We start from the raw sequence: 22,651 nt of genomic DNA on the forward strand, positions 1-22,651 counted from the left end.
CCCATGCGTCAGTGGTATCGCCGCCGACTTCATGTTAGTTGACATTGTCATCTGTGCCGTTCGTTCGTCCGCTTCTCCGCTCACCTGCCACACTCGATCATGGTCAGTGCCTTTAATTATGTTTAAAATCAACCCGCTCTCGTTTTAAAATGAAAATTTGACCCTTACACCTATCATTTGTGTAAGCACGCTCTACAAAGGCGTGCTTTATTATCACGTCCAAAGCCCAAGATGGAGAACGATATCTGCGTTTGACATATTTAATCGTATTTCTCACTATTCGACGCCCAAATTGACCGAGTCGGTTGCGTATTTTGTTAATTGGCGTTAAACGGTCGTTTATGCGCAGTTTTTAGCGCAAGGATTTTCGAATAATAAATCGCCATTTTGTCATAAGGTGGGGGGGATTTACTCATCATTTTTTAAATTATACATTTAATTGAAATATTAAACGCAAATTTTGAACAATTCTAACAAAAATAATTGCTGAATAAACAATACGACATTACATATGTATATGAAAGATCAGACATATTCATTAACATAGTTGTTGATATGTAACTCACTTGCTTTTATCTTCGAAAGCTCAATTGGTTTTAAAATGTAGCGTTATGGATGGCCAAATTATAATTTTTATATATTTGGAAATCTTCTGGGTCTTTCTCAACACACTTTATTACGCTTCATGTACTGCTGTCTTAGAAATATATAATTTTTAATTAGCGTATCGCTAAAATTTGTTGTTCTGATGAAGAGCATCGATTGTAGCTCTGTTTTCTGCCAGTAATTTCTTCCCGTCCTATCGTAGCAAGAGACTGGTTTTTAAGGCCTGCAACATCAACGTGCGTGAACAGTCTAATTGTTTTGATGAGACTAAATTAAAAAAGAACTTTCCGGTTTTGAAGCTAAAAAAACTAGCAACAGTTTGTTTTCAGAAATATATATAATTTACCACATACAAGTCTTTCAATGCGCAATGTTCTCTTCTGTCACTTGTATGAGTCCCTGCCGCTGCTCTCCTATGCTCTTGATATTGTATCGGATCATTCAAGGAAGCTATGGGGACCAACAATTGAAAACTACTATTGCACAATTTTTTTGAGGCAAAAGGGAAACAGCTACAAAAAGTTAACAACTTCTACTTCAAAACATTATAATATAATATTCTTGAGATACATTGTCTCATATTTAAGCGATTCCATACAAATCAAGCGCAAACAAGAAATAAGAGCTCGCAGAAATGGAGTAATAAAAGTTTAAAGTCTTCCTGGATTTAATTAAGTCAACTAGTCTCATTCCGAAGGGAAATGCCATCCCATTTTCAATATGTCACGGATTATATCAATATAAAATCTGAGATGTAAAACATTGCACCTTCAGCACAGACGATAAGGTGAGAAAACTTATAATTCGGAATATAAATATGACAACAAAATCGTGGGAAGCAGGACGATTTTGTGCAATATTATAGACAGAAGACTGCTATATGAGGAGTTGGATTTTCCCATACGTGATACTCATTCGAGGGATCTTGAACAGGGAGGGAGGTCCTTTTCATCAATTCATGGACTACGAGCTATACATTTATTTCTGTAGCCGGACTTAATCCGGCCGATATGTTAGTTAACAATAAAACTGTATATTTTAATTTGGTTTTAGATACAGGCATGGCTCCTTTGGATATTGAGTAGGCTTTCAACACTGTCTTTTATATAAATATAAAAAAAAACACTAGCTATGGGTATAAATAGCAAAATACTGTTGTGGCGAGGCGATAGTATGCTTTGTTTTTAGTAAATGGTTCAATAACTAATTAAATTATAAATAAATAGCTCAATATTATATTAATTCACCGATTAAAAAAAGGAGTATGTTCTAAGTATATCTGTGACCAATTTCCGAGTTTGTCAGAGTAAAATTGAGGCATTTTTGTGGGACTCGATATCAGAAAATTTCGAAACAAAAAAGTGAAAGTGACAAAAGTTTGGTTTCAAATACCTCATTTGCTTACATATAAATAAAAATTTGAGTTAATTATCTCAAATTTTCATATTACATGAATAATTGTATCTTTAATAAAAATGGCAGTACAATATAAAATACCCAATATGTTTCACCGCACAGAAAGATTTTGACGTATGAAATAGACCAATGCTAGTAAAAAATAAAACCGAAACATCCAATGCACTATGCTTTCGTCGTACTAAGAATGGATTACTAGCCGCATACGGTAACTTTTCTAATACACCCACTATAATTACTCTTGATTTGAGAATGGTCGTGTGCAGAACGAAATCATTCCATTCTTATTGTTTAATAAGCTATTAATCAGAATATGTAGCTAACAAGGCTATTATAAATCTACTGGAAAATAAATATCAAAATATAAAGTATATTTAAAGGGGAGGAAAAGATTTGAGCTCTTTATCTAATTTAACAACAATTGATGTTTTTGACACTAGTTGTTCTTGTTCAGGCTATAGATATATCAAGTTTCTCTTGAATATATTTATAGATATTAATGTTCAACAACAGATCATTTATCAATTTGTTTATGCATATAGTCATTTTGCTATTGCATCATACGATGCAATAGCAAAATGACTCAAACCAAATTCAATCAGCTACCAATAACTAAGCTGCGTCCTAAATTGATGTCAACAAAAACATATTGCAATCGATTTCTTAAGAAATATACTTATTTTATGTAAAATTATTTTAAATGTTTGTATATTTTTAAAACGTTATTGTTTATTTTGTATTTCAGTCCATAAAGGAGTTTTTGAAAGATTTACCGTCATACGATAAAAAGAATTTTACTCTATATAATACTGATAGCGGTATTAGAACGTGTTCGAAAAGACCCTCCGTATATTTGCCAACGACTGAATTTCCTTCGGAACAAAGTGAGTATACCATTGCTACCTATTAATATTACCGACATTGTCAAACTACATTGCAAATTACATTATGTATCAAATCATTGCAAAACTGATAAAATATTTTATGAAAAATTAAATGCATGGTAAGTAACAAAGCGACACTGTTACATTACAGTAACATATAAGCTTAGAATTGAATCTAGTTTATTTATATCAACCTCTTATCAATGAACGACAACCTTGACAATTGTTCATTTATGTCAAGGTTTTCTTACACTACAAAGTTCCATCTCAAAACTATCGTGTATCAATATACAATTTGCATATCTTTGATTTATTGTCAACAATTCTGTTTATTATCTAAGTGAAATATATACTCATTTTAATTAATCTAACTTGAGGTATTTTTTTTAAATTTATATTTCATTATTATTACAGTAATCGTAACTGAAAAAAGCAATATTCTTCTAAGATATTTGCATCAACAATGGGAGAAAAAGGTACGTATATTCGATCCGGTCGTTCGATTTTTCAAAATCTTTTCAATAACTTAATCTCTCTTTCAGCATTCGCCGAAAAAACGCGACGGAAACATAGAAATGCCCGGCATGGAGGAACTGCGATCCAGAAAAAGACAACGCCTCAACTCGCCATAAAATCCCGAATAAAGAAAAAAACAATCTTTTTTGTTTATGAAAATGTATTTTTTATTTAATATAGTATTATCCGATTGCCCACCACGATTGCTATATTAGTACCGTGATGGGCAGTCGGTTAATTGTTTATATTTTTTTGTAACAGCATTGTCAAATTTCCCCGACACGCGACAAATTTAAGCGTTAAGTACGGCAAGCTTTTGTGCGTTACATGAATCACATCTGTAGGTCTATTATTTTGTTTTATGTTTTAGTGTATAGTTTATTTCTATTTCTTCTACATTTGCTTTAGAAACTCTAAATAATCTCACAATTACAATTAATACAAACGGTAAAAAACATATTCATTGTATATTATTTAATTTGTAAAATTATGTTATTCAAAGACTACAATAAATAATTTAAAACGATTTTGTGTCGTTTTTATCAATTTTATGCCATTTAAACATTTCAACAGGAAGCTGGGGGGATACCCTCCGTTTTGAGAGAACTTTGACAAATAAAATTTGACACATCTAACATATTGTGATAATATTTAGGTTAAATTATTATCTAAGATTTTAATGATTATACATAAGACGTCACAGACGCGACAGCAAAACTGATTATTCAATCAACTATTCTATTTGGACAAGTGTGAGTATAATAAGCTAAGAGCTTATACTAGACAAGACATACGTTCGTTCATCATTGTGAAGTAATAGTATGTGTCATTTGTGTTTTATTACTGCCTTATGTATTTTTTTATCACAATGGAAACATAAAACACATAAAAAAATATTATTTAATTGATTTATAATTTGAAGAAAGATTTTGCATTGATACGTGGCAAAAGTTTCAATTTATTCAGTGAAATTAATACATATGAGCGATACGTAAATCCATCCAGCCTGATACTGGTTATGATATTTAAAGCAGTGATGTCCAACCCGAGGCCCGTATGCAGCTCAGTCAATGTTTTAATAAATATAATTCACAAAATAAATATTCAAAGAAAAATAAAAATTCGTAGAGGTTGTCATCTTCGTCTTCAGAATGTGCACTTACAAATCTGCAGGTAAACCGTTTTATGGCAGGGTCCAAGTAAACGATCTCTGTTTTTTTACCTACTAGTTTATTACTTTTAATACTTCTCCATAGGTCACAGTGAAAAGATATGAAACATTGCAGCTTAATTACCGTTTGAGAAGACATTATGAACAAAAACATGATGATTTAAAAAAATATATTTGCGATACTCGAAGCAAGTCTGACTGCAGAACAAAACGTATTTCATAAGCAAATAGTTAAATCAAATCGTGCATGCGAATATCAAATATTATTGGGAAAAAAATGAAGCCATTTTCAGATGGTGAATACTTTAAAGAATGTAATATAGCTGCAGTAGAAGAAATTGCTCCAGAAAAAGTCAAGATTTTCAGTCAAATTGGCCTATCACATCAAACTATAGTGCAAAGAATTGATAAGATTGCAAATGATATTTGTTCAACGCCGAACATGGTTTCTATGAAGTTTGTATATCTCACAGGCCTTGGATGAAACAACAGATATTAAGAGTAAGTTTTTGGATTAATGTGTTTTTACAGACATCACAATTAAATTAAACGAACTTAACAAGCAGCTTCAAGGTGAAAACTAATTGATCAAAATATAAAAGCACACATAACAAAACTAAAACTTGATGAATAAAGTCAGTTGAAATCAAAAAATAAATTCCATTGTAACATAAATTCAATAGTGACAAAAAACAATTTTCTAAATATGTGCAAGAAATTACTAATTTATCACGAGAATTTCAGGAGATTTTAATATCTAAGAATTACAAGAATACAGTAGACCCTCCAATAACACGGTAAATTGGGGACATGCTATTTGGATGCCTGTTACTTTATGTGTGAGCTAGCAAAAGGGAGAATATCTCACTCCACATGCTTGATTTTACATACGTATTGCAAAAAATTGTTTGTGTATTTTCTAGTCCCCCAACTACACGCATCCAAATAAAACGTACACAATTTACCGTGTTATTGGGTGTTAGTGTCTACTGTATGTCCATTTGACATTATTGTGGAATCAGCTCCCTACAAATTTACATATGGAGCTATTTAACCTCCAATTATACTCTGAATTGAAATATATATTTGAGGCTAATGTCAAAGTTCAGTTTTATAAGAAATATGTCTGTAATGATAAATTCCCTAACTTAAAAAACTAGCGATGAGCATTACAGCTGCAATTGAAAGAACTTATATGTGTATATATTTTTTCTAAAAATTAAATGTAATTAGAAGTAATAATCATAAAAGTTTGAGAGACGACAATTAAAAAAAAAAAATTATGGTGTACAACGTCGAAAATACATACTTATTATTGACAAATATTTTAAATTTAAGTGAGAGAACTGAAAAATAAATTTCACATTAAAACATTTACTCTATTATGATTGTTATGTTTTGTTTTATTATAAATGCTCCTATTATAACATTTATAATAATATTTATATAGAAAGTTGATAATCTCTGCCACAAGGTAATAAGGCAATAGGACACAAGGCCATATTGGACGGCAGTTAGACAAACATACAGACAAGGATACAGAATGCATCAAATGCACGTGGTGTGAGAGGAAGCGAGACCATTGTACTGATCCAAAGTGCGATGTAGTTTGTGCTCTCGAGGAGCGGGAGCGCTTTGTAAGAATAGTGCTCACAGGGAGCGTGTTCTCCGGGAGTCTAGTGTATATAAAAATGTTTGCAATAAATGTTTAAAATACTACCTGATGTCTCATTAAATAAAACGACATTACATCTGGTACCCTTAATATTACTGTATTATTTAGGTTATTTTTATACTGTATTATAAATGTTTAGTTTCTTAGTACTTTTGTACTATATTATAAATGTTTAATTCGGTTGGATACCACTGATGAGATCCAAAAATTTGTATACTAAAATAATATAAAATTAAATGAGCAATATATAAAATAATTGATCCATAAAACGAATTGTTTGTGAATTACTGTTAGTTACACACATTATGATTAATTTTTTGCAACGAATCCTTTTCTGAAGATTTACCTTACATAAATGCATAAACAATTTGTTTTATGGAACAAAGTATGTATTTAAATGCACATATCGCTCAAAATAATTCCCTGATAAATAGCACTCATTAGGAATTAAGAACAGTTCTACGTAAATAAAATTATTTTTTATAAATTATACTATTTTTACTTTTAACGAGCTTTAAACGGCCATTAACATTGGAATTACAACTGACGCATTCAATCTTATATCTTGCATTTCAAGTAAGATTTGACAATATCTCCATCAGCCGAGCTAACTTACGTTCTTTCTAAAGAATTATTGAATTTTTACTAACGCTGTTGTTATGAAGAGAATACATCTGTAAAAACACTTTTTTTATTATTAAGCCCCACCACATTCATACGTACCGATATCTTAGTTTTCAAGTATCGCAGTGTGATATTCTGGAATGGAAACGTGCAGGAAGCGGGTGTGGAGTGTGAGTGGTCTATAAAAAAAGTTGCTTTATTATTATGGAAAATATAATTTTATTAATTCATAATTTGAAGAAAAAAAAGAGTTTGCGCCGGCGTGCGGCAAAAGTGTCAATTTCATCGGTGAAATTGCGAGCTGTAAAACGGTGAGATATGAAAAAGGAAAAACTCGGCTCACCTAAATATACATATGTATTTATGACTACGTAAAACTATTCCGAAATATATGTTCAATCCTTGGCGGGGACCTCGATGACTCTGGGCTTGTCAATGATCCTGGCGGTGCGGTTTCCCTTCTCCACGATGCCGATTATCCACGCTTGGTATCCCTCTTGCTTCTCGATGTCTTTGCAGTAGGCGGCGGCTTGCTCGCGGGGAAGACAGATGAGCAGGCCCCCGGACGTCTCGGCCGAGTGTCCCTGCAGCAGCTGGAACATGTTGCCGCACGCTTTGGCCACGGCCGCCATCTTGGCGATCACGGGTAAGTTGTGGATGACGAAGGACACCTCGTTCTTCTGGTGCGAGGCTAGGTTTTGAGCGTGGCCGAGAAGTCCGAATCCGGTTATGTCGGTGGAGCCGTGCGCGTTGTACTTGTGCATGAGGCGCGAAGCGATCCGGTTGAGACGGCTCATGGAATCCATGGAGCGGTGGTAGGCTTTGCGCACGTCTTCTTCGGACACGACCAGTTTAATGCGGTTCCAGCGCTCGGGCTGATCGAGCCACTGGTGAGCGTTCACGGCCACTTGGGTGCCCAGCGGTTTAGTCAAAACGAGAACGTCACCCACCACCGCGTTGTCGGGCACGATGTACTCGTTGGGCTGGCAGACGGTGGAGGCGACGCCTCCGATGGTGCACCACGGATTGACGACGGTCTGGCCGCCGGTCACGGAGGCTCCGGCTTCCAGGGCGGAGTCTTTGAAGCCGCGCATTATGAGAGGCACGACGACGTCCCTCTCCTTCTCGGTCATCTTGGTGGAGACGCCCAAGAGCATGAGCATGTTGTCGCACTCGGTGACGCCCATCGCGTACAGGTCGCTCAGCACGTTAGCGCAGGCTATCTTACCCATCATGTAGGGATCGTCGACCAGCGGATAGAAGAAATCGGTGGTCTGCACGAGGCACAGTCCTCCGTGGCGGAGCGGCGTCACGGAGCAGTCGAGGCCGATGCCGATGCGCGGGATGGCCATGTGCATGAAGTGCTCGTGCTCCTGCGAGGAGTAGTCCTGCTGGAGCGACTCGACCAGCTTGGCCAGCACGTCTTGGGGCACTTTGCAGCCGCGGCCCTTCAGGTCGGCGAAACGCGTGAGCCGGAAGCTGGCTTCGAGGTCATGCGCGAGCGGGTCGAACGGCCGGCGCAGAGCCAGCGCGTTCGGGTTGCCCGACATGTCCAGCTGAGGCGCCCCCAGAGCGCCCTGTCCGACGCCTTGATAATCGCCCATCGCGCTGACGCTTGCAAAATGGCGTTCTCCCTCGACCGACGCCGCGCGCATGCGCACCGAGTCGCCCGCGCGCGATTGGTCCGACCGCGGCGCGCCGCTTCGCGATTGGTCGAATCCGGCTAGCCGCGCGCTACGGGGAGAAGTCCGTTTCGCTCCCCGCGCCCTCGCGTTGCACCCCTCGAGCCGCCGCCGAAGCCCTGCCGCGCTTCCGTCTCGTAATTTTCACGCACCCGAACGCCCTCCGACGAGCGCGAGCGAACGGATCACCGACGACGCTAAAACTTTACAATTCAATCCGCACCGTAAAACAGTCCGTCAGTGCTGCCAACTGCGGCTAACCGCCGGCCGCGGCCGGTCGCGATGTCCGCCGAGTGGAAAAAATGCGAAAACGACGCCGGATTCCCGTACTACATCAGGTTTGCGCCCGTTTTTACATATTGCGTTAAAACATTTCAAACTTTATAACTGTCGCCTTCTACCACAGAGACGATCCACTGGCGAAGAAATGGAATCATCCGTTGTACTGCGACGCGATCGAAAAACTCAAGGATCTGTCTTTAATCAAATACGCGACGTACAGGATGGCGCATAAGATCAAAACGCTGCAAGACTCACTCAAAAGTTAGTATAAACATTGAACAATTTTAGGGTTACCAGGCTGCTTAATACCCCCTCCCCCTACCCCTACCCCTTAACGATATGGGGAGTGTATCACTTACGAATCGTAACATGGAACATACTAGAACATTTAAAATCCTAACAGACGTAATTGCTCCGCAGGATATCCGTTTGACCCGAAATAGTATTCTGGAAATGAGAGATAGCGTTCTATATCACAGCTACCATTCTAGTAACTGTACATTTTTAACGGGGCTTATTGTGAATAAGCGATTGAAACATCATATCGACGTATAAAAGCCCACTTGTTAAACACAGACTCCGATGCCTATAATTGCTATTCATAGCTTATATGCAAATATTGATAATGGATTAAAATTAATCAACTTCACAGCCTCTGATAATACGATCATCATTTGAACAATGTTGCCGAATGAAAATATTTATAAAAGTTAGTGGCGTAGCCCAGATGGAAACACTAAAGATGAAACACCAGGCGTCCTCAAAAATTTTGGTCCTCTTTGAACAAAAACTTTTAAAATTACCTTTTTTTATCTCCTGTAGCAATTTCTCCTCAGACAAAAATTCCATGATAACCTTTTTTTTAGGAAAAGATACTTCTAAATAGGATTTTTATTTTTAATGTTCTTTGATATTTCCAAAATCTAGCCACCATAATAAACACCAAATAGACAACTATCTAATGGATTCTAGATATTGCTCAGACCTCATCGACGAAAGAAGTTGTAGAGCTAGCCGACAAGCGCAAAAGTCGACTCACCTGCTAGTCATAGCATAATTGAAAGAAGAATTTTAAACGCCAGAAAACTTATACTCTCACACAAACCGCTCAATACGTATTTAAAATACAACCCAGCTTTACCCTTAACAGCTTCAATACTGCAACTTATATATGATAATTAGAAAAAACTTTTTTTTTACATCTAAATCATAGCTCTTTTACTTCAACATGTAAAAATAAAATCTAGAATGTAATTTTTTAATGTTTGTTTTTTTATTCGCAATTGTAAAATTAGTAAATGTTGGATTGGATTGCATACCAATAAAATAAAATAGATTAGGAGCTAAAACATGTTTGGAACCACTCACCTACATTGAACAGATCGAGACCATTACAGAGCCAAAAATTTGCAGCAAAACTTTGGAAGATTTTTAAGATAATAATAAGACTGATGAATGTGCGTAGGAAGGCCAACATATGGTGACGGGATGTAAGTAATAAAAAGGGAATTCAGATGTGTTTATTACTAAGAGCCAAGGAGATATAAAGGAGGATATTGACTTTTTTGAACATATTAGTGACATCTTTAACTAAAGGACTAAATAAATACTTTACAGTAAATATGTCGATTAACGTGTTGTTGTTTTTTTTTTTTTATTAAGTTGAAGTGATAAACGCACGAATTGGTGCGCACATCATAGTAACAATACGTTAAAGTACTATTCCATGGACTAGAAATCTATACGCACAGAAACGACTAATAATACCACATCAGAGAAAAGGCCAGATTGGTATAATGAGGAATGTCGGAACGCAATAGCATAGCAATATATATATATATATACAATGTAGACACCAGGCGCAGGCTGTGGGATAATTTCCCTCTTGATCGCTCGCGTGTTAAGTGATGAGACTGAGTGAGAGATAAGAGCATATGGTCAGCATGTCCTTATCTCTCGTTACTTAACATGCGAGCGATCGAAAGGGAAAGTATTTCACCGCCCGCCTCTGGTAGACACATACAATGGCACGGCACTAATCTTAAGAAATTATATTAAAATTATTTTTTGTTCTTTCTTCTTTGATGTTATTTACATGAAAATAAATAAATAAAATAATTAAAAAATAAATTTAATATTTTAAGATTATTTTATTGAAATTTTTAAATTGGTCGGGAAAAATTTCTAACGGCTCCACAGCCCTGGTTCAAACACCATCAGTCGTAGAAGTTTTATAGGCCGTTATGAAACTCGAAAATAAAAGTCCTTCAGTAGTGACGGGATTCTAGCAGAGCTCTTTAAGTATGGTAAGGCTGATTTTCTCCAATGAACGAATGAGATGATTAAAGACATGCGGAAATACAAAGTCTGCCCGAGGACCAGAAAAAGGAATTGATATGCTAGATACATAAAAATGACGAGTCTACTGTGTGAGAACTGTTGAGGGATTACTTTGCTAAACTTATGAAGTATTATCATACATGCGTATTATAAATATATGATATAATTTATTCCCTTGCCAACAGATGGCTCTACAATACTAAAATATGTAGATCTTTGTTTCCCGCTGTTAACGCACGTCGCATGTTATGGTCTCCAACATTCAATGTGTTTATAAGGTTAACAGTAATGATAAATAATGTATATATAAAAAAATAATTGTCCTCTAACGTTCTCGTTCTTAAAATTGGAAATGTTCTAGTTTTTGAATTTTGCATCTGGTAACCCCATACAAATTTGTCATTTTAGCTTTAATTAATCTAAGTATATGTTTTATTTCAGTTCCTGGCGTACGATTGATATCAGGAGTGTTCGCACATCATTGTTTGAGCATATCGGAGAGCAGTTTTGTTCTCGAACCTTGCGAATTGGAAGCAATTTTGACAGACGTATATTTCGCAGCTCACAAGGATGGCTCGTTCGATGGTGACGTTGATTTAGCAGCTGAATTAACGCTCAACTTTCTCTTGGATGTATATGACTGGTATATTAATATACATATATCTACCATATACTCTTCGGAAGCATTGTAACTTTCCAAATTAATATATAAATAATCCACTACACTGAAATCTGTCGCTTTTATAGCGCAAGGAGAAGTAGAGGGACTTTCATAACTTTAGCTTATGGAATAATTCATTAAAACGTTAGACTATATACAAGTTTAAAGAACAATATATAGTACAGTTTAATATAGCTATCTTTGGAATGAACTTCAAAAACTTCTATACAATTTTTTCTTAGTAAATAAATATTATTTTAAATATATTTTTTTCTCTTATGAAAAGTAATAATTTTTCTACCAAGCAGGTTTCTCTTATGGTCCATCTTTTCTTTTGTACGGAACTGAAAGATTCTGTATCTAGTCCTTAAGATTATATAGTCATGGTGAGTGTTTTCTTTACTGACCGTCATGACTTTATGGAATATTTTTAAAAACTACTTCTCGTAACTGTCGATCATATGATTTACATTGTTTTAAATATTATTTTGGTTTATTATATAGTGAACGAACATCATCGGTAAGCATCCAATCGGCCAAAACGGCACTGGTGATTTTGAGCGACGAACCCAATCATGCAAAATGGAGGTTCTTATTCTCAATGATGTCGGATCATAACGGTTGCATCAGTCCGAAGCGGCTCACTTCGCTTCTCAATCAAGTATCACTCTTAGCTGAGTATGTAGGGGAAAAATCCAATTTTGGTCATCAAGCAGTACAGAGCGAAGTCGACAGATGTTTTGCAAAAGTAATCATATATATAAGTAAATCATATTTTTATGTATTAAATTTAACTAGCGTATTATTTTTAGACTCCAGGAATGCTTGGACTTTCGGAACATGGTTTATTTCAATGGATTGAAGGCGAATCTCCGCCGCTATTTTTAATATGGATGGACATCCTCGAACGATTGAAAAACTGCAATACCAAAGATGATACTTCTACTATAGATTGGAAATGTTCTGTTTGTGATGCAAAAAATCCCTTAGTATGCCTATTTGCTTATGTTATATTATTATCACTTTTTCCATAAATTATTACTTTTCATTCAATTTTAGGGATTGAAATTCAAATGTACTAAATGTTGGGGTATGCTGATTTGTGAAAAATGTTATTTGTATGGCGATATCAAAGCTAATTTTATCAACAGATTGTATAAACATAAAAAATCGCATGTTGTTAAAGAGATAATCGATTCACATGTAAGTAATTGAAAAATATATATGTAAAAATAGTATAAATTATCCGAAAGAATTCTATATATATACATATATCGTCCTTAATATCCCAAGTGAAGATTAAAGGCATTTTTTTTTAACTTACATAAAATATTTAGTTCCCTTGCAAAAGACTTAATGTATCATATTACACATTGATCTATTTTCTTAAATTAATCGTGTTTGTGTATCATAAATTTTATTTTTATTATAGGGAATGCCATCACAGTACATTGTTAACATTGTGAGAAGAATGAAACGAGTATTAACATGCCCGTCCAATTGTGGGCGAACTCATAATCTATCTGCGGACATCAAATACCCTTTGGAAGAAAATATCCCGAAAGACCAAACAGACAGTCGAGATGAGAATAAGCAAGAAAACCAGATTACTTCTAATAAAGACAATAAGAAACATAAAGTTTATACGTCGACTGTCGGGAAAGCTGGCGGGAACAACTTAACCGATCCGAGGACGATACTAGAAGATATAATTATAAAATTAGAGAATCAGAACAGAGCTTTAAAAAGTATTTCAGGCCTTATGGACGACACTCAGAATATGAATAGTATGGACCGGAAAATTCAACATAAAGTGAACAGCCATTTCAGTCAGATTGCCACTCAAATCAACAGACTTAAGATGTTTCAAGTGAGTGACTATATAAAATATTATAATTTGATGTTTATTATATTGAATAAATTTATAGGAAAGTCTGCTTCCGCAATGTCAAAATGGCGATGTAATAATAGAAGAACCGCTTCTGATTGAAGATGGATCTCATGACAAAACTACCAACAATAAAAATTTAAGAATTCCAGCATTTGAAATGTTCAGTCCTATACCGACCATGGCGAAAGACTGCATTAATGAGAGCAGCGTAATAGAACAGAGAATTATCAAGAACGATGTTACAAAACATGTTAATGTAACTAAAAGAAGTACTAGAAACCCTGACAGTATATCAAATGTATCGATGAGTGATATAAGCACGTGGTATGGAAATGGTAAGTTTTATATTTATTTATAATGCAATGGAATGGATTTGTCATGAATTTAATATTTTAGAATCTGATAAAGGCAATACAGGTGAGTGTTCCTCTCAAATGGAATCATCTTTAAAATCAAGAAAGAAAATGTCGTATCCAAATGCTGTTGAAGCCACAACTTCTGAAGATAAGTTTAATGCCGATATTGAAAGTGTGGCTACTTCGAACAATAAGATGAAAGAATTAAATGCGGATTTGGACAGCGTCCTAGACAGATTGCAGACTATTTTAACAAATAATTTTGCTATTGACGGTATTGATCGCTTTAAATGTAATGTGTAATGTTTAATACTAGAATACATGTTGAATTGTATTTTTAGAAATCAATTTCGACAACACTCAACTGCAAGAAACTGCAAATGAGATGGAAGGTCTTTTGGGGTCTTTGATAAGAGGAGTCGAGCAACGAAGAACTATCAAAGGAGATAAAATTTAATTTATTTTGCTGTCAATTTACTTAAGTCTATTTTAAGCTGTGATCTACTTTTATACGTGTTGATATATACATATCCCTCCATGACTACTATATATTTTTATTGATAGAAAAAGTATGACTTCTACTTATTTATATGTACAAAAAAATGTTTTTAGCTCATATGTAGCAAAACATAGAGGCTAGGTTGATGTCTTCATAATGAAGAATTGAATGTAGTTCTATGAATTCAGTATTTTTAATATAAAGTAAAGTGGAGAAAAAATGTGTCCTTACTTTTCGATCCATTATATTAATTTTAAAATTGATGCCTCAAAATCCTAAAAGCCACTAGGAATTTTATTTTTATTTCATGTAATATTTTTTTTAACCAATATCAGAAATACTGACCACTATTGCGTCAAAAGTATGTAGAATCAGTACAGAAAGCTATGATTTTTGCCTTGTAAAACCTTGTTAGTCATCTGCAAATGCTGCCTAGGATACAATTCAAAATATATAATATATCAAGAGATGCCAATAATAAGCTTATCAAAATATCTTGAGAATCTTAAACATACTTAGTTTGTATCAAGCTTTGGAATATAGTTTTCAATAAGTGATAATATTACACGAGGAATATGAAAAATGAATATTGTCTCTTAAATTATCTGATAGCACTTCTTCGTGACACCTTGCAGACTGAATTTTATATGTTATATTAATCTGAAATATTAAGTAAGAGGTTCATCAAATAAAATAATGTTTATTTGCCAGAAATGAAGGTTAGAAAAAATATATTTATTTAATATAAATACAGTTAATATATAAGAAATTTATAACAGTAATGGTAAACACTGGTAAATAAAAATCTTTAATATTAAAAACACAACAGTATTGTCTCAAAATTAATACATTTTAAGTAAATATAAATTAACATTTTATTTATTTTATAATACTATTACATAATTGTGTAATCTTCACTGTGTTCGATATACTTTTTTATTAAAAATTATATAATGATAAATTTATTAAGGTACACGTTGACAATTTATACTGATTTTTTTCTATCTGTAAGTAAATGCATTTTTTAACAAAATGATATATATTTTAATAAATATTTTTATATTGCAAATATGATTATATATTAATATGAACTTTTTTATATATGTTTTATATTTTGATAATATACATTTATAATCTAATTTATTTATATTATTTTTTTTATAAAATTGTCCTGTCCGTTGCAGCAAAACTGTACATCATAATTTACACTCAGTTATAAATTATTATCATATAATTACGTATAATTAATATATTTAGTTGTGATATAAAAAAATATTTTTATATACAAATAATTAATAGGTTAATTGTTCAGTTTTTTATTCTTAATAATATTTAATACTATAAGAGGTGAATTGTTTGCTTCGTAATGTGTTTGGAATGTTTTAAAGTTATAATCGTTTAATTGCGTTTACTGCTGTTTATCAAATATTTGCAGCAATGCGTTAACAGATGCTTCTCCCTTTCCGTTGATCCGTTTTGATGATGATTTACAGGACCGCTACCTCTCTCTCTAGTATACACATCAAGACCATATTGACCTACAAAAAAAGTAATTAACAAGTTATGAATAAAGATCTTTAAAAAATATTTGAATCCAAACAAACCTTCTTCTGGGAAGTTTATCACAAATGTAACGATATCGTCAGTAACAGTATGCGTCACAAATTTAGAGAGTCGTTTCTCTTCGACTCCGTTTTTATGGAGAGTCGCCATGAAATCGGTCAATTGACGAGACATCCTGAATTGTATTTCTACTTCACGGCCAGCAAACACTAATGCATCCTATTAAGAATAATAAAATATTATTGTATGATAAATGTACCTTTATAATACAACTTTCATTATTAATTAATAAATTACTTGATGCGTAATGGGTACTAGGCCAAATAATCTTGTGGCTTTTGTAGGACCCCATTCTCCGCTAGCGCAATCTGGCAATGGTACCATCACAGTTTGAAGTTCAGCACAGCAGATCTATATATGTGACAATTTAATTATTTAGAATCGTATTATAATTTTTTTTAATTACCTTAAATTTGCAGACGCTCTTGAACTTCATTGGTTCTCCTGTTAAATATTCTTTCGGCGTAACAGCATTTGCAAATATGTCAAGTAAGAAGGCTCCACTGCATGGTGCATGTACTCTGAACGAAACTACGTTTCCTATGACAGACTAAAATATAAGGTATTATTTATTTGTTTCTTCATATCAAAGGCGTTTTAATGGTACATACCTGCATGACGAATCTCTTCAAACTGACACCGTCAAATCCGTCACCTTCAGTATCGTAGAATTTTAAGTTATAATGGAATATTAACGTACTTTGCATATGAGCTGGCATGGCTATTCGTACAGTTGCAGCACCTAAAGTTGAAAATACATGCACTGTAATTATCATTATTACCTGTAACGACGTAGGATCTGTAAAAAATGATACCTGTAGCATCAGTATACATGACTGCCTTGGTATTCGCGTCGCTAAAGTATAATCCGTATCTAAAGAACAACGATCTCACAAATGGTAACTCTTCAAAATCTCTGAGGGTTATTGGAGTTTTTAACAATTGCCAATCTGGCTGTAGCGGGAAGAACTCGTAAATGAATTCTCTTGGATCTGTCAAGAAGTAGTGATCATCATATTCATATCTGAAAGCATTATTATCCATTAGTTCTTGATCATTTCACAATTAATATAGTATTAAATTAGGAGATAAGTGTTATAATTTTACACCCTGATTTTTACAAAGCATGGGTTTTAAACATTGATATTGCTTTAATATTCCACAAGAATGAGTGCCTAAAAACATTATTGCAAGATTTACAAAATTAAGAGAAACGAAGAAAGAAAAAACAATAGTCCAAAATAATTAAAAGTTTCTTATGACTTTAGAATACTGATCAAATGAAGATGTCTAGGAAATCTCTCTTCTCAGAAACTACACTCAAGTTTGTCAAAAAAAGCTTAATCATACTCTGCAAAGGATATGAACAGGTATACAAATATTCCATTCGAAGATACAAATATGACACATCTATACTGAAAGTTTGTCTTCCTGTTTATGTATCTCAAAATAGAGTACTAGTGATATGAAGTTCTTACAGAAGATCTAATGCGAATTTCTATGTCAATGCCACTTTTTTTAAATAAAATTTAATGGCTGAAATGTGTATTTTTAGAAATTAATTAATTCCAATATACAGTAGGCCCCCAATAACACGGTAAGTTGGGGACGTGCTATTTGAATGCTCGTTACTTAATGAGTGAGTGAGCCAAAATCAAAATATCTCATCACACGCGCCTGATTCGTACGTACATATTGCAAAAAATTGTAATGATTATTTTATAGTCCCCCCAACTACATGCACCCAAATAACACGTTTCATATTTACCGTGTTATTGGGGGGTCTACTGTACTCATCTTTTTAATTCGTCTGACTTATGCCATTTCAACTAATAAGTTACAAGAACAGTTGCTTAATATAATAGAGATTTACTTGATAGATGAGAACTTCTCTCAAGATCAATTTTATGTTTCAATGTCACGAGCGGAGCATTTAAAATACAATTACGTACTACCGGACAAAAATAATTGAATAAAAAATATTTTCTTGCGTATTAGTTCTTAGATAACTGATAGAGAATTTGGTTTAACTAAGAACAAAACGTGAACGAAGCCAAGATGAAAGCTAGTAAGTTTTACAAATTAATTAGAGGGCTTTGAAGTATAAAATGTAATGAAGATACATTAGGTCACAGATTAAGCGTTTATTTTTGACCTACTTTACTCTATATGACTTCCGTTTTGCCTAAAATAGTTACAAATCGTCTTAATTTATTAGAGAATTTTAGTATAACTTGGTGCTTATAGTCCACTTATCATTAATATGTCAATGAAATTTTGTTTTGACTTATGTGCACAATTGATTTAATGATCAAATCTAATACGACACAATACCTTAAGCTGTCGCTCTTTCCTTTATTTCCCGGTTTGGGTGCATCTTTGGCATTAACTAGGTGTCTTGCACCCCAATTGCATTGTACAAATCGCCACGCTCCGGCCACGTAGACTGCATTCCAAGAATTCCTAAATCTGTTATCTTCAAAACGTACGCCCGGTTGATAACCAGCCGATTTGCTATAACCTTTTATTACAACACAATGTAAACCGGCATAACTGAAATCATCGATAAATCAATTGCATTATTAATATTTTATTGTGGAAACTTTAAAATGACAATTACCTGCATAATCGTTTAAATAGCACGTGGTAACTTTCAGTTCCATGTTTAATCCCTCGCAAGAGTCCCATAGGCGTATCACCTCTCAAATTATCGTCAAACTGCATTGTGTTTAGATTTTTCACAGTGATCCACCGGAATATAGTTCTAAATAATAAATATATTATTTTAATACTTAGATGTTTATAAAAATGTTTATTTTACATATACCTTGCTTTTTCAATATCTGAACCACATCTACCAACTAATTGCCGAACGAGATCTGTGAATGTCTTTTGATCCTCTTGAGCGACCTTTATTGTTAAAATATAATTATTAATATTTATGTATTATAAATAATATATAGATTAAGCATATATTATTACAGATATAGCAATCTGATCAACGTCTGCAAATTCTGTAGGATCGCTATAAATATGGAATTTCGTTAGAGCTGGCGGTGCTGGTGGCGGCGCTCGCGCTGGATAAGGTGCGGCTATCTCTGCAGCGTCTTCAAATAGTGATTCAGCTCGCATATACTCGGATCGCTTCTCGTTGATTAATTCTAACATCTCATGACTCTGTTTTTCTACTAGTGCAGCAGTGGCAGCTCTGTAAATAAACAATAAATTATATGATGATTGCTCTAGAATTAATATAAATAATATTATAGTAAAGCACACACCTTTCATGTTCGAGCATTTTCCTAGTCACACTCTCTTTCTTTTTGTCTCGTCTCAATGTCATGTTCTTCTCAAGATCGTCTTTCTCTTGTTGGTGTCTCAGAGTAAGCACATTTTGTTCTTCAGGCTTCTTTCTCTTGACTTGCATCTCCCGTTCAAAGCGATGCGTCAAACGTTCCAATTCTTTCTCCCATTCGTCCTATGAAAATATTTAAGGTAAATTAAAATTTAGATCAACTTGCGTATAAAATGCAGAACTTACTCTAAATTCATCGCGAATACGCCTATCTTCTTCCTCTCGATGTCTGGCGAATCTTCGATAAAGGTCGTCTTCTTCTTGTCTATGTTTCATTTCTAATTGTGTTTGTTCATCGCGGTCCTGTAGACACAAAAAAAATCTGGTTAGCAAGCAGCAAGAACTGATATTAATCATTGTTATCGTAATATACAATTAACTATCAAAGTAATACACAGCTGTTAATTATAACAAATATTATATTACCGACAAAAATAATTGTACCCATTTCACTTTTGATAGTATCTTATGGATTACAAATGTGTGTGTTAATAATACATTTTTTTGCTATTAAATATGAAATATTATTACACATCCATTGCCTAGAAGGATTCGTTTAATTACATTGTACAACAATTTTTGTCACAAAGATAAGATAACACACTTTCATCGACAAAAATTACGTGGATTTAGATACAGCTGTTTGCAACTGTCAAATTGAGTCTCACGACAGTTTAGAGCAATATACAATTTCTCTAGTGCATATCAGTTAAATTATATTTTTACTAGTAGAAATATATATTTACCGGTAAAAATGTATTAGGATATGATTTCACTGAAACGTCAGTAAAAATATAAGTTTACTGGTAATACATATTCGCTGTAACATAAGTGTATATATATAAACAAAAATAATGTTTTTAGATTTTATTGCTTTTGACGTGAATTTTTGACTTCTGAGAAGTGACTGTTTTTGCGCTCTCCTATTGATCAAGATTAAGTTTGAATACACTTTAGCCAATATACAATTAGAGGTCTGTAGTACTGACATTTTAAAGCGGCATATAAGTTCACTAGCGCTTATCAGTTAAATTATATTTTTGTTAGTAAAAATGTTTATCTACTGGTGAAAATATATTTGGACTTCAATAGTGAAAATATAACTGCACCGAAATAAACGTACTCAGACGTGATTTCACTGAAATGGCATGTTTTAAAAAATATTTTCGGAATTGACTTGAGAATGTTATTTTTTTCTTTGAGGGAAAATCCGAGAATGTATGTTAAGAATCAGAGACGTCATTTAAGATTTTACCGGGGGGGGGGGGCAAAATTTGGCAAGTCAGTGGTCGCTTTTTTAATATTACATTCAAGGGGGGGGGGGAACATTATTTCGGGATAGACTTCAAAATGCTATTTTTTTGAGAGAATTTTTAGTTAAGAATCAGGGACTTCATTAATATTTTACCAGGGGGGGGGGCAAAAGTTGGCCAGTCAGTGTTTTTTTAATATATCGATTTCGTTAAAATTTATAGTATTTCATTGAATGACATGTATTTTTCTGTCCAAATTTAAGGGGGGGAAATACTCCTATCTACCCCTCCCCCCAAATGACAGTCCTAGCTTTTAGTATATTTACTGAATGTTTTTTAATGCTTGTGTTGGTTTATTCCACTTATATATTTTTAATATTATTAATACATGAAGTTTTTATTTTGTGGGGGTGAGGGGCTATTATTTTTATACTGAAAATTGTTTTTATTTATATTAAAATATCAAAACATTGTAAAAAAAATATTTTCATCATTTTTTTAAAATTTAGTTAGTGCATGCTAAAATATAATGTTTGTGTTGCTTTATTTTTTTAACTTTCTTTTAACTTTGAAGCAGAAAATATATTTGGTGAAGCAGCAAGTACTCCTACGGTGAGCTTTGGTGTCATGAAATTTTCACAGATTATATTGCCATATTACGTAACATGTAAAAATATTATCATTGTAAGTCCGGCATTCACCTAATTGTATAGAATTAAATGTTTTTTAATAATATTTTTATTATCAGATCCTGCCTTTGTTAACTAATACCACACCAAGTCAATAAAATTCAACAATAGTGTTAAGTTTTGATAGAAGTTTACTTTAATGAACTTTTAAATATTACACAAGTTTATTTCGCTCAAAAAGATATACAAAATCGACAACAAATTAAATAATCAGAATTTTAACAAACTTTGGGTTAGAATAAAAGTTAAATCTCAGTCAGAATTGTATTAGCAGTCTGGTCATAGTTATACTTATTCAGGTTCAAAATGAATATCAAATGGTTAGAATAAAAATATAGGATGATAACATTTATAAATATAAATGGACGGTAAATTACTTTTTTTATAAATATATTACAGAATATCTCGCTCGTACCAAAGCTGTTGGACATATTAGATGCGTGCGAGCGTTGGTCAGAATATTGAACACCTCATGAATAATTCTCAACGAACCTAATCGTGTGTAGGACGCAAATGTATTAAGCGCGACAAACGAAGCGGGAATAACGATAGAGCGGCCGCGAAGTACACGCTCACCTTCTAGTGTTGTATTATTATACTGACCATCTGGCAACATTAAACTGGCCTTGATGTTAAAATACAGATAATATAATATAAATACTGGCTATTTATAATAAATGGTAAGAATTATTGAAAATAATTCTTACCATTTATTATAAATTCTGATCATCTAATATTCTGGTCACTTATATTATCACCGATGTATTCTGACCTTTTAATATAAATTCTGTGCCATTTAGGATTTAAATTCTGACAACAACCGTATGAAAATTTATTAATAAAATTTATTATTTATTAATTATTTATTAAGCTCTTATTTTGACCCGAAAAATAAGAGCTTACAAAATCTGTTATTGGAAATAAGAAATGCTAGGTATACATTGCATATGTTTCGTGTGGCAACATTTAACATAAACATATGCTACTACTATTAAATTCCATAAGCAAAATAATAACAGCGAACGTAACAACCCATACTGTGACCGTGATCTGCAAAGTATGCGAACGTACAGCAATTTGGCTGTGCGTGTTTTCGTACAAATTTAAGAGGTCACGGTTCGGCTCGTG

The 22,651-nt window shown here is 33.7% G+C and overlaps 4 protein-coding genes and 1 long non-coding RNA gene across 10 annotated transcripts in view; 3 read left to right on the forward strand and 2 right to left on the reverse strand.

Annotated features, from left to right (window-relative positions):
• The first annotated feature begins 31 nt into the window (after positions 1–31).
• Positions 32–3,946, forward strand: LOC148229565 (DET1- and DDB1-associated protein 1). The gene is made up of 4 exons (XM_088198780.1): positions 32–102; positions 2,768–2,906; positions 3,321–3,382; positions 3,449–3,946. The coding sequence occupies exons 1-4, from the start codon at positions 100–102 to the stop codon at positions 3,536–3,538; spliced, it is 294 nt and encodes a 97-aa protein (XP_088054906.1). The 5' UTR covers positions 32–99; the 3' UTR covers positions 3,539–3,946.
• Positions 3,947–4,336: 390 nt separating this feature from the next.
• On the forward strand, positions 4,337–4,817 carry LOC148229566 (uncharacterized). The gene is made up of 3 exons (XR_015811507.1): positions 4,337–4,476; positions 4,551–4,595; positions 4,679–4,817. It is a non-coding gene; the product is annotated as an uncharacterized LOC148229566 (long non-coding RNA).
• A 2,270-nt stretch (positions 4,818–7,087) lies between these two features.
• Sps1 (inactive selenide, water dikinase) lies at positions 7,088–9,522 on the reverse strand. Its single transcript, XM_088198779.1, has one exon. It carries the CDS (start codon positions 8,545–8,547, stop codon positions 7,288–7,290), a length of 1,260 nt encoding a protein of 419 aa, XP_088054905.1. The 5' UTR covers positions 8,548–9,522; the 3' UTR covers positions 7,088–7,287.
• Positions 8,773–14,673, forward strand: LOC148229568 (uncharacterized). 2 transcript variants are annotated; one of them, XM_088198777.1, is made up of 10 exons: positions 8,773–8,912; positions 8,981–9,117; positions 11,638–11,839; positions 12,362–12,605; positions 12,670–12,846; positions 12,917–13,060; positions 13,290–13,727; positions 13,786–14,083; positions 14,145–14,378; positions 14,446–14,673. In XM_088198777.1, exons 1-10 carry the CDS (start codon positions 8,857–8,859, stop codon positions 14,559–14,561), a joined length of 2,046 nt encoding a protein of 681 aa, XP_088054903.1. In that variant the 5' UTR covers positions 8,773–8,856; the 3' UTR covers positions 14,562–14,673. The 2 variants fall into 2 exon arrangements, with proteins under 2 accessions (XP_088054903.1, XP_088054904.1); XM_088198778.1 differs by having other exon boundaries at positions 14,157–14,378.
• Positions 14,674–15,906: 1,233 nt separating this feature from the next.
• Hil (peptidase hillarin) overlaps positions 15,907–22,651 on the reverse strand; it is a 46,577-nt gene continuing 39,832 nt past the window's right edge. For all 5 annotated transcript variants that reach the window (XM_088198772.1, XM_088198774.1, XM_088198776.1 and 2 more), the window contains exons 5-16: positions 19,768–19,884; positions 19,508–19,704; positions 19,209–19,434; positions 19,054–19,136; positions 18,847–18,990; positions 18,561–18,779; positions 17,042–17,250; positions 16,838–16,968; positions 16,633–16,776; positions 16,464–16,577; positions 16,208–16,385; positions 15,907–16,141 (exon numbers count right to left, since the gene is read on the reverse strand). In XM_088198772.1, coding sequence (XP_088054898.1) covers positions 16,002–16,141; positions 16,208–16,385; positions 16,464–16,577; positions 16,633–16,776; positions 16,838–16,968; positions 17,042–17,250; positions 18,561–18,779; positions 18,847–18,990; positions 19,054–19,136; positions 19,209–19,434; positions 19,508–19,704; positions 19,768–19,884 — 1,902 coding nt within the window. In that variant the 3' untranslated portion in view covers positions 15,907–16,001. The remainder of the gene's footprint in view (positions 16,142–16,207; positions 16,386–16,463; positions 16,578–16,632; positions 16,777–16,837; positions 16,969–17,041; positions 17,251–18,560; positions 18,780–18,846; positions 18,991–19,053; positions 19,137–19,208; positions 19,435–19,507; positions 19,705–19,767; positions 19,885–22,651) is intronic.

The sequence above is a fragment of the Plectrocnemia conspersa genome, unplaced genomic scaffold (genome assembly GCF_051122295.1).
Source record: "Plectrocnemia conspersa isolate PC_06_02 unplaced genomic scaffold, ASM5112229v1 ptg000011l, whole genome shotgun sequence".
Lineage (NCBI taxonomy): Eukaryota > Metazoa > Arthropoda > Insecta > Trichoptera > Polycentropodidae > Plectrocnemia > Plectrocnemia conspersa.